The 20,638-nt window shown below is 35.2% G+C and overlaps 1 protein-coding gene across 3 annotated transcripts in view; it reads left to right on the forward strand.

Annotated features, from left to right (window-relative positions):
- The window catches only part of LOC149780004 (uncharacterized), a 41,688-nt gene extending 27,049 nt beyond the window's left edge, over positions 1–14,639 (forward strand). For 2 of the 3 annotated variants that reach the window (XM_089936728.1, XM_089936729.1), the window contains 4 exons: positions 5,744–5,940; positions 8,757–8,841; positions 12,103–12,288; positions 13,694–14,638. In XM_089936728.1, the coding sequence (XP_089792854.1) occupies positions 5,744–5,940; positions 8,757–8,841; positions 12,103–12,288; positions 13,694–13,842 (617 nt within the window). In that variant the 3' untranslated portion in view covers positions 13,843–14,638. Of the gene's footprint in view, positions 1–5,743; positions 5,941–8,756; positions 8,842–12,102; positions 12,289–13,693 lie in introns of all 3 variants that reach the window. The other variant, XM_089936727.1, reaches the window with a different exon arrangement.
- Positions 14,640–20,638: the final 5,999 nt, after the last annotated feature.

Consider the following 20,638-nt stretch of genomic DNA (forward strand, 5'->3'; position numbering starts at 1 on the left):
GCACCGTATATGGAAGGAGTTGAGCCGGCGTTCTTGCCTCATGTAGGTACTCCAGGTCTCACTTCCATATAGAAGGGTGCTGAGAACGCAGGCCTGGTAGACTCGGACCTTTACTATTATATTTACTATGCTGATCTCACATTCCAACTGTTTGTAACTCTTTTATGTATGAAGTGAAATATATCAAATGTTTTCATTTGAATCATTAATCACCTTTCCATAGGCACTTCCTTGACTTGAAACATCTAGATAAACCATTATCTCTCCCATTGTCTGTATCTTAGCATTTTCTTACCCATCCCCATTGTTTATATTACACCATGATGGCTTTGTATATAAATTTGATTGTACTTCATTCATATGCCTTGTATGTATGGCCTGAGTATGACTTTTTCATTAAGTTTTTGTTCTGTTCTGTGTGATAGTTCAACAGTTTCCTAAAACTACTTTAATCTGATTAATGCTTGGTGACAAGTGAGCTTGAGAAGTAGTGGCTGAGTGGTCTAAAGCGCTGTCCGTTATGGACCACTGCTATCTCACCTCTGTCTGCGTGAGTTCGAGTCTCAGATTCGGCTAATGTGGGTATGTGAGAAAGCTTGCCAGTAGCTTCTCATGGGTCGTGGTTCTTTCCAGGGTTTTCCCGGGTTCTTCTTCCACCATTATTACTGGCCGCCATGTATAGCCTATCATGTGCTGAAAAATGGCGTTAAACCCTACAACAACAACAACAACAGCTTGAGAAGTATAATATACCACTGCAAAATCCTGTTTAACTCTTTCTTTCTATGCTTTCATTTTTTTCAGCATTTTTTTGTTATGAGCAGCTAACAAACAGTATCTGAGCTGTGTATAATTGATTTTGCCATCATAACTTCTTTATGTGCATATCATAACAAAGTCAGCTGACTGACTTCTTTAAAGGGTTCTCCATATCAATGGAAACTTTCTGTTGACATGATGTTTTACATTATTCAGTCAATCTTTTGTAAACATATGGAAAAAAATCTGCATAAAAAATGTGACATACTTATTCGCATCTTACGGAGAAATAGTATCGACTGCATTATGGAAATAAAATAATAAATGCCCATGCTTGCTTTAATTTGCTTATTTCAGGTTTTACAACTGTTTGCGATAACAGTGTAACAATTCAAGGGGAGTAACCTTATTTTCAAAAATGCCTATTGGAGTACAGTGTCTAGCCTAGGTATGAAGCATGGCAGCCATCCCTGCCTGATCTGGTCTGGATTCCATCCTGTTCATGAATTTAGCATACTAACCACTGAGCCATAATAGCTCTGGATCTAAACAATGAATCCAGTAACAACTGATCCATAATAGCTCTGGATCTAAACAATGAATCCAGTAACCACTGAGCCGTAATAGCTCTGGATCTAAACAATAAATCCAGTAACCACTGAGCCATAATAGCTCTGGATCTAAACAATGAATCCAGTAACCACTGAGCCATAATAGCTCTGGATCTAAACAATGAATCCAGTAACCACTGAGCCATAATAGCTCTGGATCTAAACAATGAATCCACTAACCATTGAGCCATAATAGCTCTGGATCTAAACAATGAATCCACTAACCATTGAGCCACAATGACTCTGCATCATAACAAATGATCCTCATACAGCTTAAACTGATAAACATGTGCATGCAGTATACAGTACAGCGTAAACTGATATACATTTCATGCAGTACACACAATACAGCTTAGAATAATACATGTGCATACTGTACATACAATACAGCTTAAAATTATATACATTTGCATGCTGTACACAGTACAGCTTAAACTGATACACATTTCATGCAGTACACACAATGTAGCTTAAACTGATACACATTTCATGCAGTACACACAATGTAGCTTAAACTGATACACATTTCATGCAGTACACACAATGTAGCTTAAACTGATACACAGTTCATGCAGTACACACAGTGTAGCTTAAACTGATACACATTTCATGCAGTACACACAATGTAGCTTAAACTGATACACATTTTATGCAGTACACACAATGCAGCTGAAACTGATACATGTGCAGGCTGTTACGTTTTAGACTCTTTAAAACAGTAACAAGAAAAAAGTGAAGACAACAAGCTTTGTAAAATTCAGCAAATAATTTATTTCCCTAGAAAAACAAGGTAAAAGTCAGTAAAGGATTTATGGTTTTATGAATAAAATCCAAAAATAATCCAAGAATGAAAAAATATAGTCCTAGTAATAAAATGTCCTAATGAAACTGAGTTCAAATCCTGATGAAATCCAAAATGGAAGGTAATGTATGCTGTGGTTAGCCTAGTCCTGATGTGTCAACAGTTCTTTGTTAAATCACAGAAAATAATATTCAAGTGTTTGAATTCTGTGTAAATTTATCTGTAGAATAATTTTTAGAGCACAAGTATTTCCAGGGGAAAATAATCTCTTTGAATCCAAATAATTTGAAGAAAAATTAAAAATTCAACTCAAACTGGTCACAACAAAACACCTTTAAGTGTCAATTGTTTAAAGCCTGTCTGACTAAATTATCTATAGAAAAAGGTTATACACTAATTTAAGATGCAAAACAGATTCCCATATGAGGGTCACATGATAATGTTTCTAGAACAACATAGAAGCTTTTTACATACCTAACATCACATGCTCCCAATATGGCTTCAACTAAAACCAATGATTATTACTATGGAAAGAATATATAAAAAAACATTCAACTCACTGATTTCAGAATCGAGGTCAGGAACTACGTCAACATTAGATACAATGTCTCTATAAAGTTGTTTACGTCAAAAAGATTTTTAAAAAACCCTGAATTCTGTTCTAGACAACTTTACATTAGCATGTAATGGAATATAATTTTTTATTAAACTTCCAAACCAATTAAATCAGATATAAATTAAATCAAATATACATAACAATGCAGTACACAGTACATCTTAAACTGATGCAAATTCACATGCAGCACACACAATACAGTTTAAACTGATATATATGTATATGTATCACACACAGTATGGTTTAGACTTATGCCCATTTCTTTGCATGGGTGCCTAGATTTCAGCACTGTAGCGTGTGGAATCAGCCATTATGAGATATTGAGTATCTCCTTTCTATAAGGCACATCAGTGTAACATAGGCCCAGTGTGGTCCTGGATTCCATTGTAAAAATGGGTGAATATTATTTTGGAAATTGCTACTTAATTTATTTTACTTAATGTTAGTACTTGTCTGTTTATAACCAATGATTATGTGATTTCACATGAATATATTGTTACGTCCCCCACTCAGATTGCATAAGGGAGCATACTGTTTTTTCAGCTATCCGTCCTTCTGTTCATTGTCTGTACATCTTTCCCAAATCCATTTTAATGCAATAGCACAAAAACTATTAAACACAAAGCAATGAAATTTCTAAACTCGAGTGATTTACACATTTTTTAAAGTGTGAAAAGTCATCTTACCCATTGCATTCAAGCTGACTGAAAAATTGAACTTGCCCTTGAGAAATCTGAGCTTACCCTGATCATAATATGCTAACATGAGTAAAATAATAAGATGAAATAATGTCATACTTTAATGATATTCCTTTTATTGGTCTGTATGTACTATTAGATTTATCTCAGCTACATCAGCAATAATGAACTACTGTAATGATTTGTTTATACTCAGAACTGAAGGATTTGTTAATGCTTATTTTGTATCCATTTGCTTGGCACTTTGTCACCTTGAAATCAGCAACATGCATTAAAATATTTGACAAGCTGACATTTGAGAATGTTGGCACTTATTTTTATCCATGATATTGTTTGCCAAGTAATATGCATCGGTCTCCTGTACTTGTCATGCAAAGAGCAGATCATAAACACAGCTTGTGGGTGTTATATGTATCCAGTATATCAATCATGCTTTAAACAAAATCCTACTGGTGGTTGATTGTTAAAGATTATTGCTGTTTATTTCCAAACATACCTGCTTTAGAAATCTCATTAGTTATATTGTCAACAAATAATGCCTACTTGCTGTTTAATTGGTGACATGTATAAAAATGATCTTTGACTAGCCGATTGTTTAGAGCATGCAATCTCACAAAAGGCCCTAGGCGAGGGTAGGACCTGGAAGTTGGTTAATCGTGGATATATACAAATATTACAGTTAAAATGTAACTTATGTTTTTAAGTCATTAATATTTATTTCTTATTAATCAAAACTTGCTTCACATTATAACATCTGCATGGCAAATTGCAAGACTGACATTGACTTCAAGATGGAAATAACATACGGTAGAAACTGTGGTCAGTTATGTAATAGAAGAATTTACTCTGGCAAGATTGCAGAGTGTTAAACTTGCAGAACATATGATTATAAATGAAACACTGCCCCTTTTGCCCTACCTCTATACATTTAAATGAAAAACTGCCCCTTTCTCCCTCCCTCTATACATTTAAATGAAACACTGCCCCTTTCTCCATACCTCTATACATTTAAATGAAACACTGCCCCTTTCACCCTCCCTCTATACGTGTAAATGAAACACTGCCCCTTTCACCCTCCCTCTATACATTTAAATGATACACTGCCCCTTTCTCCCTCCCTCTCTCTCGAGGGTCGGTGGTTCTTTCCAGGGTTTCCCCGGGTTCTTCCTCCATCATTAATACTGGCTGCCATGTATAGCCTATCGTGTGCTGAAAAATGTCGTTAAACCCCTCAACAACAACAACAATTCTCCCTCCCTCTATACATTTAAATGAAACACTGCCACTTTCACCCTCCCTCTATACATTTAAATGATACACTGCCCCTTTCTCCCTCCCTGTATTCATTTTTGCACTTGCCCAAGTACCATGAAGTCAGGCAAGTGGCTTTCTGAATATCCCTTCACGTATTATGATCATACATAGGTGACACGAGGTTGTGCACATCTTTTAACTTATTTGACAAATACTTTCCTAGTATGGTTTTACAAAACCCATTGGATGTAGACATAAAATTTAGTATGGATATTTCAGTTCGTATAAATTCCTTTGTGACTGGAGAATGACTCGGCTTATAAAATCCTATTTCCTACTGACTTTTTATTAAAACCTGTTTTTCTAATACCTATAATGTATATACTTGCATAAAAGCAGAGTCCAGCTGCAAACTATATAGACCCTGATAGGGTGTTATATAATGTGCTAGCAGGTCAGGGTCTATGGTCTACTGATTACTCCTAACAAATTGCATAGACCCGTATCTGCTGGCACATTATGCATCAGCAGATTTGGGTATGTGCAGTTTGCATTTGGGCTCAGCTTACAAACTGTAATTCAGAAATTTTTCTTATAATAAAAAAATAATTTTTTCCAGTTTCACTTGTAAATTTTGTATTAACAAATTGCTACAATTTAAGCTTATTTGTTTGTCTAGTCTGTTTACTCTAGTCTGGTTACTCATGTCCAGGTTTGTATGTTTTGATCTTGAAAGGTTATTTGAAATTAACATAGCAAAGCATTTGACTGATTTGCAGTTTCATGGTATTGAAGTATACTGACAGTAAATGTGTTATGCATTACAGACAGGCTTGCTGGATTCCAATAAATTGACATTAGGATTTCTGGTCAGCATGCTTATGTGTTGGCATCTGGTTATATTAATGGATCACTGTACTTCAAAATTCAAAATCTGAGAAATGTTTAACTCCATTCATAAAACTTAATATTTCTGTTGTAATTTTTCTTCATATATTTCCAGCTGGTTATGTCTTTGCGTATAATACTCAGCTGTATTTCAATGATATTGGCCAAACTAAGGAAGATATTGGCAAATTTATGTCATGGATTCCAATTGTTGGTGGAAGTCTCGGAGTTCTGTTTGGTGGATTTATCTCCGATAGAGTTGTAAAGTCACGAGGTGTCTATGCCAGAGTGGCTGTCATCATTGCAAGTCTGGTCAGTTATTATTAAATGTTTTATTAATTTTATTAATATTATTATTATTATTATTATCATCCCAGTGGTTTCGCACGGGGCAATACCCGCCTTGTGTCTGTCCACAACTCTGTCTTCAGCTTAAACAGATATGTGTTACAGTGGTCATATAGTAATTTTGGTACAACTTAATTTATTCATTCACTATAGCAGAAACATCAGTTATGATATAGTTAATATATGACCATTGTAAAGATGCAATGTACCAATGAATGCTGGCAGACTTAATTTTTCATTTTTCACTTGGTCCACATGTCGGAACCAAAAGGTTATTCTACTAAATGGTTATTCCTGCATGCCATTATACTCTGTAAAAATATGAAATTGATTGTCACATAAGGACCACCTTATTCTTTTTTTAAGAGCTCAAATTTTAACACAGATTGAAGATTTATAGCCAAATGTGATGTTATGAGCATCTGACTGTGTCATACCAAATATTTTTTCCATTAAATTGCAATTGTAAGTTTTTGAAATATTATTATGAGATGAACAATGTTTTTGTGAGTTTTGGGCAAGAAAGTCTTTATGGTACCTACCCCTTTAAAAGTTATTTCATAAAAATGGTACTAGCAACTGTCTTACTAGGTGCTCAGCATTAAGATGTTAGTGGTAGGACTGGTCGACCTGGTGTCAAGATAATGTGACTGGGTGGGACATCATGATACACATCTGCGGCATGATGCCCCAGTGCTAGACATCACTATAACCTGCCACACTGCAGACATTGTAGTAATATGGCAGAAAAATTGTTATAGCTATGTTAAAAATCCAAATCACACATGCACACGCTGAAAAGTTATGGCAGCATTTCCTCATTGATGTTGCCTCAGGAGGTCTCATTTAATCTGCTATCCTTATGTTTGTATTCTGAAAGCTGACCTTAATCATGTGGTTGTAAACAATCGGTAATTAAATGGAAGAAATGGTCCTAACTTGACTTTCTGGAAATAATGTTAACACATTAGAGTGTAAGGCCCCTCGAGGGACACTTGTTATATTATTGCAACCATATTATCACAAATTTGCCAAGATCTCGGTGAATTGTTATATTTTGTACACAAGTGTAAAAATAAGGCCAATCTGAATCATAATTGACAAACGAAAGTATTATTCCAGTTTCATTTTAACATTGATCTAAAATTGACGACTAGATTTTGTTTCAGATTTTATCATATTTTTTAGATGTTATGGTCTGCTTATTTCTTTAGCTTCTTTAATGATGTGTTAATTAGAAGGACAACATACTTTTCCAATGGTAGCAAAAATGATGTCAGGTGTGTATCTAAGTCAGCCAGGCAGGGATAAGAGATTTGTATCTGAGTGAGTCAGGCAGTGATAAGAGATTTGTATCCAAGTCAGTCAGGCAGTGATAAGAGATTTGTATCCGAGTCAGTCAGGCAGTGATAAGAGATTTGTATCTGAGTCAGTCAGACAGTGATAAGAGATTTGTGTCTGACTCAGTCAGACAGTGATAAGAGATGTGTATTTGAGTCAGTCAGACAGTGATAAGAGATGAATATCTGAGTCAGTCAGACAGTGATGAGAGATGTGTGTCTGAGTCAGTCAGAAAGTGATAAGAGATGTGTGTCTGAGTCAGTCAGACAGTGATAAGAGATGTGTATTTGAGCCAGTCAGACAGTGATAAGAGATGTGTGTCTGAGTCAGTCAGACAGTGATAAGAGATGTGTATTTGAGCCAGTCAGTCAGTGATAAGAGATTTGTATCCAAGTCAGTCAGGCAGTGATAACAGATTTGTATCTGAGTCAGTCAGACAGTTATAAGAGATATGTATCTGAGTCAGTCAGGCAGTGATAAGAGATTTGTATCCAAGTCAGTCAGGCAGTGATAAGAGATGATTATCTGAGTCGGTCAGGCAGTAATAAGAAATTTGTATCCGAGTCAGTCAGGCAGTGATAAGAGATGTGTGTCTGAGTCATTCAGACAGTGATAACAGATATGTAATTGAGTCACTCAGACAGTGATAAAGGATGTGTATTTTAATCAGTCAGGCAGTGATAACAGATATGTATTTGAGTCAGTCAGACAGTGATAAGGGATGTGTATTTTAATCAGTCAGACAGTGATAATGGATGTGTATTTTAATCAGTCAGGCAGTGATAAGGGATGTGTATTTGAGTTAGTCAGGCAGTGATAAGAGATGTGTATTTGAGTCAGTCAGACAGTTATATGAGATGTGTATCTGAGTCAGTCAGGTAGTGATAAGAGATGAATATATGAATCAGTCAGGCAGTGATAAGAGATTTGTATCTGAGTCAGTCCAGTATTGATAAGAGATTTGTATATGAGTCAGTCAGGCAGTGATAAGAGATTTGTATATGAGTCAGTCAGGCAGTGATAAGAGATTTGTATCTGTATATGAGTCAGTCAGGCAGTGATAAGAGATTTGTATCTGTATATGAGTCAGTCAGGCAGTGATAAGAGATTTGTCTTTGAGTCAGTCCGGTATTGATAAGAGATTTGTATCTGAGTCAGTCGGGCAGTGATAAGGAATGTGTATTTGAGTCAGTCAGGCAGTGGTAAGAGATGTTTATCTGAGTCAGTCAGGCAGTGATAAGAGATGTGTATCTGAGTCAGTCAGGTAGTGATAAGGGATGTGTTTCAGAGTGGAACAGTGATATACCCAATGTGTATCTGAGGCCTAAATGGTTAAACAGTTCTAAAGAAAGCTTACATTTTTTGGTGGGTGTACTATGATTTGAATATGTGACAAATTTTATATTCAGAGTCTTACATGTGTGTATGTTATTTAACAGGTTGTGGCTGCACCTTTTGCCGCAGGGACCCTTTATTTTAATCCACCATGGGCCTATATTTGTCAGATCCCATCATATCTTTTTGGTAAGTATTCTTTTATCCATGAAATATGTTATACAGCCTGTTATTTTTGCATAAGAATTTATTTTCACTATATTTGCAATCAGTTGTCTTCATTGAAACTCATACAATACTAATACAATATGAACAAATTTAATGCAAATATAAATAAATAATTAAACGCTAATGGACAACAACATGAAGTTAAAATACAGGAAATGTTCTATTGGATTAGCCATCAATTTAAGATGAAAATAATTTGCTATATATTACAAGATAGTATGCTTTCTCATAGAAGAAAGCATTTGGCTGACATGGTTCTTATCGCACTGAGTTTCAGAAAATTCTGAAATGCCTTGATCAGAGTGTCGCTGGTAAAATAATTTTAGCATGCAGTTTATTTCAGCAGTTTTGTCTAGACTATAAAACACAGTTGTGACATTAGCATCACCGTTTCAGAAAGCATTGTCTTTGCTATGGAAAATAACAGTATTTTTTAAAAATTTAGCTCTGTTTTTCTTACACTGATGCTAGTACAGTCTCGAGATTTGATGAGTGATTTCATTATGGAGGGTACTGATCATCCCAGGGAAAAGGAGGTTGAAATGACCTGCTGTTCATGCTTTATTGGGTACTTTTGGAGTATACCTGGTTAGGGAGACACAGCATTCTGCAGAATTTTTCTCATCCTGAAGCATAACTTGTTTCTGAAGATTGATCACAAAAGGACCAACACCTCATCAAATGTCCAAGTCCAAATTACTGTACCTGAAAGCCAGAACTGATGTATTAATAAAAACATGAATCTCATCATATTGGGAGGCCCTGAGTGGTATAAAGTGCTCACCATTACAAATTACTGCCATCTCACCTCTGTCTGCGTGGGTTCAAGTCTCGGGCTCGGCAACGTGGATATGTGATAGCTTTTCAGAGGTCGTGGTTCCTCGCGGGTTTTTCACGGATTCTTCCTCCAGCATTTAATCTGGTTGCCATGTATAGCCTATCTTTTGCTGAAAAATGGTATTAAACCCTATAACAACAACAAATCATCATATTGGTATAATATTGATGATTATTAAACTATGCGTCAGTAGATAGGAAACTTCTGACAGGTAAATACAAAAAGCAAATTATCTTGTCAAGTGGATTGACTTCCAGCCTGTGTGAACTTTTTTGTTGTGGACAAAATTAAGAGTGTGTTTGTGTTTGATTTGGATTTTTAGAGTAGCTTTAAAAAATATCAGTCATATCGCTACAGTGTCTGCAGTGTGACAGTTTAGAGTGATGTCAATCACTGGGGCATCATGCACAGACATGTAGTTAGATGCTTTAACCACTAGGCCACTGGAGTGGTTCACAATTAATAGACTTTTCGATGATCATGACATACCGTCAGAGAAAATCTTGGACTTCTGAAGAAAAAAATGTAGTAGTGTCAATTTTTACCCTATATTTTAAGGATTTTATAGTTTTACTATTGTCTTTTATTTTATATACATAGTAAAAAAAATAATTGTACCATGCATCTTTCATCTTATATGGCTTTGTGCTTACACTGATTTACAAGGGTTTGTCTTCCTGATTATTTGTTTAACTTACATGTGGATTTTGGAGAATTTTTTACATTAAATTTTTCATGCATTTTGTGAAACATTATGTGTAGAGTAAAATACCTCTTCTCTGGTAAAGTTTACTCCAAATTCCAAACAAAAACCTTTCTTTTGCATCACCATCCTGAATCAAACGTTCTTGGTGGCTTTGCACTTAGCATAAGGATGCAGCCTATTGATTGTATGGCTTTAAGGTCAAAGATCAAGGTCACTGAAAGAAGAAAAATGGTTTCTGCACACAGACATTAGTTCTCCATACGAGAACTGAACTGCACTTTGTGAATATGTTGCACATACAGTAAGGTGGGAACCTATTGAAAAGTCAAAGATCAGGATTGCTGTGGTTGAAAAATGATAAAGAAAAGTTTTCTACATGTATCAAATCATACATTTGTGGGCAGCTTTCATATAAGAAAGAAGCCTTTTGATTTTGAGGTTTAACGGTCAAGGTCACTGACTGAAAGAAGAAATATGGTTCTTGCATAATAATTTTAGTTTTTGACCATATACCTTGACCAATGTTTGTGAAAGGCTTGCATCAATTAATTTTGGGGTCCAAAAGGTCAACTGTTAGAGTCAAAGTGGCTCAAAAAGTTACTTCAGCAATCTTTCATCATCAGCAACATTGGGGGTAACATGCCATTATTAATGCCACTATTAATGATGCATTAATTAAGACTGAGTGCTTGAAACAAATGAGTAGTAAATTTGTAAATGATGGTTAGAATATTTGTAACTGTTGACTAGTTTATTTGTAAATATTAAATATGATATTTGTAACTGTTGAGTATGTTATTTGTACATGTTGAGAGATATATTTATAAATGTTGAGGATTATATCTGTACATGTTGAGAAATATATGTGTTTTTTTTGTGGGCTTAACACCATTTTTCAGCACTGATAGGATTTTCATGGTGGTCAGTATAACTGGTGGAAGAAAATTCCAGAAAACCCCAATACAAAACCACCGACCTACAGAAAGCTACCAGTTAGGTTTCTTACATATCCACATTAACTGAGTCATCCACATGGACTGAGTCCTAGACTTCAACTCATGGGTCATCCACATAAACTGTGTCATCCACATAAACTGAGTCCTAGACTCTTTAACTCGTGTCATCCAAATAGACAGAGTCCTAGACTTTAACTCATGTGGACAGATGTGAGATGCCAGTGATTGATAAAGGCACGTGCTTTAGGCCACTCAGCCACCTGGGATCCTGAGTAGTATATTAATAAATGCCAAGTACCATGATCGTATATCTGTCAGTGCTGAGCAGTATATATTTGTTAATGCCTCCTGGTATTTATTTATCAAGAAGAGATTAATTTATCAAGAAGAGATTAAGAAATCATGAATAGTGACAATATCAATAACAAAACAGATAGTCCATTGTCAAAAAACTTTACTAATTATTCAGTATGTGAATAAAGCAATTACATAAGCACTCAAATCTTAGTGCTTTTTAACACAAACATTTATATTTCTCAGTACATTATTTAATTAATCTATGGTTACATGTAACATGGTCTGTTTATCAAACAAATTTCTAAAATATGCCAATCAAAACATCTTTTTACATGCATTTTATAATTTTATGCCATTTTCAGGCGAGATGTGGACAGCTGAAATACACCTCTTGACACGCATTAAATAATTTCATGCAATTACAGGTGAGATGTGGATCAGCATAACTCTAGCCTTGGTTATAGAGCTTGTACCATCACATATTCGCACCTCCACAATAGCAGCCTATCTGTTCATCATCAGCAACATAGGGGGTAACATGCCATTGTTAGTGCCACCTATTAATGATGCATTCATTAAGGCTGGATATGCGAAGGCTGATGCTCTTCGAGGTAAGAGATTTGTATGATTAGTTTGTTTTTATCTTGCATCTGATAGTTAAACATTTTTTGGCAAAGATTAATTTCTTTGACATTATAGCTGTCAGTTCACATGTGTCGATAGGCATGTATTATTTGCCTTTGTGAAAAGGCAAGCTCTTCTAACTTAACTTTAGAGATTGAATTCTGCTTGTTACCAACTTTCCATTAGGGCTGTTCCAGTAAAACATATTACCCCCCCTCCCCCAGGAGTGGCACTTCAAAAAAAACTTCTGTAGGAGGTTGTGTTTCGAACTATTTTGATTCTGACAGTGGAAGGTTGGTTAGGAAAATCACTTCTGTTGTGGGTTGTGTTAACATAATGAGAAATCGCTGGTGGGGTTGTCAGAAAGAAAGAAAAAAAACCGAATATATTTAAAATCGCATCTAACCCCCTCCTAGTGGTCTAACATGAATAAAACATTGGGTCAGAAAATGATGCCAGTACACTTGAGTGCACCTAATTTGTACAAATTCACATACTTTTAAAGCAGTGATACGCGTTTGGCAAATTACGTCAACGTCACAGATATAAAGAATGTGCTTTGCGCAGTATGCAGTTTTTATTAAACTTTTAACTTTACCAACTTTCCATTACAAGTAATAGTTACAGTAAATTATGAATTATGGTGAAATTAAATACACTTAAGAAAATCATATTAAAAAACTATTGAGCTGTGTAGAGCTGAAAACAAATAACCAAACAGTCAAATCAGAATGCTAACTCAGGAATATTCTGATAGAAAATTGGTGTTAGAATATTTGTTTCTTTGCAAGCAACCAGGCTCAGCATTTGACCATGCTAACTAAGGTTCATCACTATTCTGTTTGGCAACACTTTGTTGAACAAACACAGTAAGGCAAAACTATGCAACACTGAATTAAATGACATGGGAACTCTTCAAGTCTGCAAAACTAGACAAAATTCACTACTTCCACTGCAGAGTAATCTTAATATGCGAGATATGACCAGCCATGTTCCTCACAACATCACAATTTCTATTCATTGTCATTCAGGTGCTCTTAAAAAGATAAGGGATTGATCATTGTTTCTTGCGTCTTGTACGAGTTTCTTTTTCTCTCCCATCAATCCACTGGAAGTGGCATATGATTCTATCCATGTTTGAATGGTTCAGTTTTATGTTTAGATTACTTGAGAGGAGAATTGGTGCACCATGCACCCATCTTAAGTTGTGTTTTATATGTGTCTAATTTTTTCCCTGATAAGGAGTTCAGTTAAACATTGCACATCAGATTGATATGTTTGCAATATAGATGAGGTTCCACGGTCAAGGTAGCATTTGTCAGAAACAGATATAAGCTCACCTTTGCTGCAGATAAAATTCTTATTTTTCATTTTCATTTTCTTTCTGTACAGGTGCTCTCTACATATTGTATCCTGGACTCTACATCCTGGGTGCCCTGATGTTTGTACCATCCATGTTTGTCCTAAAACGAGATCAAGCCCGGGCCAGGATGAACGATTACTACCAGATGAACGAGTCCACAGAAAGTGTCAAAACTTAAAACATTTATTTATATCCATTTCACAGTTTGTTTGGAATGTGTCTCCTACCCATGAATATTTAAATGCTGGTATCTTAATTCAAGTAGTCATGACAGCAAAAGCCACATATTCAGTATTATAGTGATTTGTTACTTACTGTATTTACAGAGTTTTCATATTAGTGTATTTTTCATGTTTGTACCTAGATATGCTCAGGGGTTCCTGTCTTGCCTTCATAACCAGAATGCTACATTGTCATTATGCCTTTCACAGGCGAGACAACATGGAACACTTCTTCAGATATTAGTTCATTAAACAGGTTTAAAACTCAAAAATAACAGCCAGTCTTGTGAATAGTTATTGATAGTTTTATTGAAGTGTTTGAATATGATAAATGTACAATAGGTTGTTGAATTTTTTGTTTTATACTTTTTCAATTATTTTTGTCACTGTGATGTATGAGGTTTAATTTTGATTTCATCACTGTGATGTCTGAAGCATAACTTGATTTTCTCACTGTAATGTATGAAGTGTAACTTTGATTTGAAAACAAAGAACACAATCAAGAGTACTATTGAAGTGTCATAGAGGAACAAAGATGGAAACATTCTTGTCCTTCCTATGTGATTTGATAGTGGGATCATGATGTGCAACTTGGGATGTTTTAGCATACTCTGTAGAAACAGAAGTGGACCAATTATATATATATATATATATATATATATATATATATATATATATATATATATATATATATATATATTAGGATTTTTAAGGTAGCTTTAAAAAAAAAATTCAGTCAGATTTGTGTATATATATATATATATATATATATATATATATATATATATATATATATATATACATACATACATACATACATACATACATACACACACATACATACATACATAGATACATACAAACATACATACATACATACATACATAGATACATACATAGATACATACAAACATACATACATACATAGATACATACATACATAGATACATACATACATACATAGATACATACATACATAGATACATACATACATACATACATACATAGACACATACATACATACATACATACATAGATATATAGATATATACATAGATACATACATACATACATACATACATACATACATACATTCATACATACATACATACATACATACATATACAGTGCAACCCTGCTATAACATGGTAGTTGGGGTCAATAGAACCCGACCGTGTTATGACCAACCAAGTCATATAGCTGAAGAAAATGATGCATTTACCTCAAATGGGGGTGGGGTAATAAAAGTGGGAGCAAAAATACTTGCTCTTCATTAAATGAAGACAAACTAGTATCAAAAACACTTGTATATTGATAACTTACATTTGCGTAGTACAATCCATAATCCATTTAGTACTGTACTTGTACATAATAAATCCATGAATTCGAGTAGAGATCGCATGGTATAAGCTTCCTGTGTGACTCGAATCCTATTTGAAACCACAAATACGTGTATTTATTTTTTTTAATGGTAGTCCTCATTTTGATCTATATATGATTATCACTTAACAATTCACTACAGTTGTCGCAAGTAGTGCATGGCTATAACAGTTTACATGCTACATGTACATGTATTAAATTGGCCTAGATTTTGGTCAGATAGAGACAGAATTATCTTGCCAAGGCTGTCCAGGGGATGAGCTTATTAATAGGGAAATGAAAACTGGAACAAATTAAAAAATTGTAGAAACATCTTTGCTATATAACCCATCTTCAGTTAACTTGACAGTCATATATCTATGGTTTGAAAATATTGGAAATTTATTTGTTTTTTATGCCCCTGTTGGTAGCGACCAAAATCATATTTTTGTTCCTGCAATAATGAAACTTTCATGGCACAATAGACATGTTGCAGTCACTTTGGAAAATGAAATAGTCTATCAGTTTCCAATGCTTTTATTTAAGTTTGATGCTGACTACCTTTGATAAAAGGTTATTTGTGTTTATTGAAGATTGTAGTCATCTTCCTTTGTTGAAGGGCACATGTGTTATTGAAGTTATCTATAAAGGACAGCTTTGGCGGACCAAACAGATGTCTGTTTCTTATTGCATTGGCAACATCAAATAATTGTTGTTGTTGTTCTAGGGTTTAACACCATTTTTCAGCACAAAATAGGCTGTACATGGCAGCCAGTATGCAAGAAATATAAGTTTTGAAATATACTTGGCTTATGCAGCCAGGCAAAGTGAAGCAGAAATTTGCTTTAAACCACCTGAGTTTGATTTGCTTTTTGATCAGGGTGGAAAGAAAAGTCATGATTTTTTGGTCACATCAAGAGAACAGATGGCATGTATGCTACCTGTTTTGGAGACCTGCTTAGTCGCCACACCTGACTTTATTTTGTCAAGATAATTACTTTATAATAGAACTAATTGACTTGGATATGAATTTGTAAACATGTTATTGATGGAGTAGCTTGTGAAAGGTGAACAATTGCCATAGATCATCAAAGCATACTGTGTTAGTGTCATCACAATTATTTTGTTTATCCATACAAAAATGATGAAACATTTTAATTGGTGGCTGTAATGTCAAACTCCTGAGTTGTTGTCTGATTCAGTAAGTACAACTTTTTGCATTTTCAGTTAAGATGGGATTTATGAAATTTTTCTAAATTCACTGTAATATATAGACTTGTACATTCAGCTGTCAGCTTGTCACTACAAAGTTCATTAGGTATTTCATCTTTGACTCATCCAATCATAAAGCAAAAGCTTATAAAACTTTGAAAGTGAAACACTAAAGAATTTTATGAAAGTCTTGAATCAGAAAGATTTTAATTGATGCATTTATGATGATAAGGAATTATGCTGTTGCTCATTGTATAAAATTATGATGTGAATGAGGTCATTCTTTATGTCAATTTTTTTGTTGATAATTATGTTGGTAGAAATATGAAATAATGAATATCATGAAAAATGTGATAATGAAATAAAAATATAATTATAATATATATTTGTTCAGTTTGTTTACTAGATTCATGCGGTGTGTACTTTTCTCTGCGTCTTTTTTCATTCTCTCATGACTGCTTTGGTGTCCTAGTGGTTAGAGGGTATGCCTTAGATCTGGAAATCAAACCAGGCTGAAGTCATGCTAGAGACTTTTAAAAAAATGGTACTTACAGCTGCCTTGCTAGGCACACAGCATTAAGAGGTTAATTTTATGCCTGGTCAGCCAGGTATCAGGATAATGTGACTGGGTGGGACATCATGCTACATGCCTGCGGCATGATGCCCCGGTGCTAAACATTACTGTTAACTGCCACACTGCAGACATCATAGCAGTATAACTGAAAAAATGTTAAATTACGTTAAAAATCCAAGTCACAAATCATTCTCTTATACTTGTTCAGATTTATTGAAAACGTGCTCAATATCCTGAGTGACACAAATAAAACACATTGACGTAATAAATCCTGAAATAATCAAGCCGGTCACAATGCATAAAGACCTTAAGTTATCATTTAACGTTTGTTGTTGCTGCTCCTTAACTGCTTGGAGGATTGCCACCAAAATCTGCAGACATAGTCAAATATCCTATGATCTAGTTGGTCCATAATGAAAATGGTGCCCCACGAACGGCCAATATAGGTAACACTGCAGCCATTTTGAAATGTTGTTGCTATTCTAAACTGATGATCATATCAACATGTGGTGTTTACTAAAAGACTTTGAGGGGGCCGAGTGGTCAAAAGCGCTCTCCATTACGGATCACTGCCATCTCACCGCTGTCTGCGTTGGTTCGAGTCTCGAATTCAGCCAATGTGGTTATGTGAGAAAGCTTGCCAGTAGCTTCTCGTGGGTCGGTGGTTCTTTCCGGGGTTTCCCCGGGTTCTTCCTCCACCATTAATACTGGCCGCCATGTATAGCCTATCGTGTGCTGAAAAATGGCGTTAAACCCCACAACAACAACTAAAAGACTTTGTACGATGTCTAGGTGGGCCTTAAGAAAAATGGTGCTCATTAGATGTCCATCACGGCTGCCATGATGGTTATTTTGAAAGTTTTGTTACTGCTACATTTCCAGAATGGATGCTTGTGTTGACATGTCATTTTAATTTTTTTAAAAACGTTGCTTAATGTCTAGATGATGCAGCCTCCATTATGGCCACCATGTTGAAACATCCAGTCTTGAAACTTATGAATAGTGCTCCTGAATGGATCATCGTATCAACATATGGTTTTCACAGAAACACTTCATATGACATACTGTTGGTGCTGAATGTAAAATAGTGTTGATTCAACCTCCAACATGATGGCCACCTGTCCTCTTTAAGTGTTGGACATATTGGTATGTGATTTTCACTCAAATACCTCCCTAGATATAATTGGTCCTAAATGAAAATGATGCTAATTTGACCTCCCAAAGTTTGACAAAGCTCGTATAATCTACTTCACCTAAGAGGTTTGTTCATTAACATACAAATAAATAACCTGAACTATCTTGGACTTTACAACAAGGCATACTAATGCCTAGGCACTACAATAAGGCATACTAATGCTTAGGCACTACACTAAGGCATACTAATGCTTAGGCACTACAGTATGTCATACTAATTCTTAGGCACTGCAGTATGGCATACTAATGGTTAGGCACTATAATATGGCATACTAATGCTTAGGCACTTCAATATGGCATGCTAATGCTTGGACACTACAATAAGGCATTCTAATACTTGGGCACTACATTATGGCATACTAATGCTTGGATAACTGCATTTTATACATTTTTTAAAGTTTATTTATAATATTTATGAATAAAAGTTGTGGTCAAATTTTAAAAAAAATGAGTACGTCTCTGCACATAAATTCTGTGTGTGCAAAAAAGAAATGGAGATTTTAGTGAAAATGGTTTCACATACATAATCATAAACAAATGTTACCTTTGCAACAGTTTTGCCATCATATGCAACTTTCGGGGGCCCGGAGTGGCCGAGTGGTCTAAAGCGCTCTCCGTCACGGATCACTGCCATCTCACCTCTGCGTGGGTTCGAGTCTCGGGCTCGGCCAATGTGGATATGTGAGAAAGCTTGCCGGTAGCTTCTCATGGGTCAGTGGTTCTTTCTGGGGTTTTCCCGGGTTCTTCCTCCACCATTAATACTGGCCGCCATGTATAGCCTATCTTGTGCTGAAAAATGGCGTTAAACCCTATAACAACAACAAAAAAATATGCAACTTTCTATGTATTGATTTGAGAATATTGAAACTGATTACATCTTTGGATTGCCCTTAAGTCGATATAAAAGCTTAGCCAGTGCTTCTCAATTTTAATTTTGATACATTGTGTATCGAACATTTCATTACATATATTTGCAGAAATATGTAATTCTATGTAATTATGCACTTGTAACCTTTACTAATTTACCAAGATATTGTCATTTTCAACGTATTATAGTATATAGTTGAATGCTATTCCATAATTAAGTGTGGCCAAAACTACCCCGGGTTTGAAAGGCTCTTTTTCTGTGACTAAATTTCAGTTTTACTGGTCAGCGTAAAACAGAGACAACATATTGATTACCTTCACCAACAATATTCAATTGATGCAGATATCACCCCCATTGCTTTTAGAACAGTATATATTGTCATCAATATTCAGTTAAAGTAGATGTGACCCCCATTACGTTTTGGAATAGTACTTACTGTCGTCAATATATTCACTTGATGCAGATATCACCCCCATTGCTTTTAGAACAGTATATATTGTCATCAATATTCAGTTAAGGTAGATGTGACCCCCATTGCGTTTTGGAATAGTACTTACTGTCATCAATATTTATGATGATAGTAAATGATGCAGTAGCCACAAATTAAGCCTTTTTTGAAAAGGATCTTATTTCTCTCTATCCGTCATGTTTGAGGACATCATACAAATTTTCAAAGTAAATAGACTGTACATTAATATATTTAAATTGTACACAAAAAAGAGATTAACCTAATTACAAGAGAAACTTTCAGTTGAGCTTGATGATGTACATGAGGCTGTAAAAATATTTTTGTTTCACCCACTTTTCGATGTGATCATACACCCATTATTTCAAGCATGTATCAAAGGTTAACAGTCCAGATCGGAGTTATGTTTAAACTATCCTTTGGGCAGTTTAAATTGTGTCAATTAAATGGCAAAGAGGTCAGGTACAGACCACCCTGTGGCATAATAAGGGTAAATGACACCAGGAGCGACGATGATGGCCCGACGGGGTTTTGGCGCCCCAATACCTCTGGCTCTCGGCCCCCCACCCCCAGCCTTCAGGTTAGTACGCTACTAAAAGCACCATTTCACATATTATCTTACTGACTGATAATAGCTAAGGTGCAGTGAAGACTGTGATGTGGGTGAGCTCATTAAGCTAATTTGCTTAGGTAATAGATCACAAAGATGAACAACCCCAGTATAGGTAAATCGTGGAGATGTTAGAGGCGTGTAGGTGTGCAGGATAATAGAAGTTATTTCCTTACATTGCTTTGAATGAGAATGTTTAAGCCATCGATATTAAAAATTATTGACAATTTTCTGAACAGCGTCAATGTCTCTAAGAAGTCGGATTTTATTTCATATATAAGAAACGTAAAATATTAATATTTCAGTTGTTGAAATAGTGTTCAAGTGTGTGTGAATCATTTTTGAAGGCAATTTAAGAAGCAATTAGCTATCAGCAAAAATACATTTCAGAACTGGTTGCTGGAGTTTTACTTTGTGAAGTCGGTCACCAAAAACATTGGGGGGGGGGTATTCTTCATACATACTGCGAG

This window comes from Sinohyriopsis cumingii, chromosome 16 (genome assembly GCF_028554795.1).
Source record: "Sinohyriopsis cumingii isolate HCF-2022 chromosome 16, ASM2855479v2, whole genome shotgun sequence".
Taxonomy (NCBI): domain Eukaryota; kingdom Metazoa; phylum Mollusca; class Bivalvia; order Unionida; family Unionidae; genus Sinohyriopsis; species Sinohyriopsis cumingii.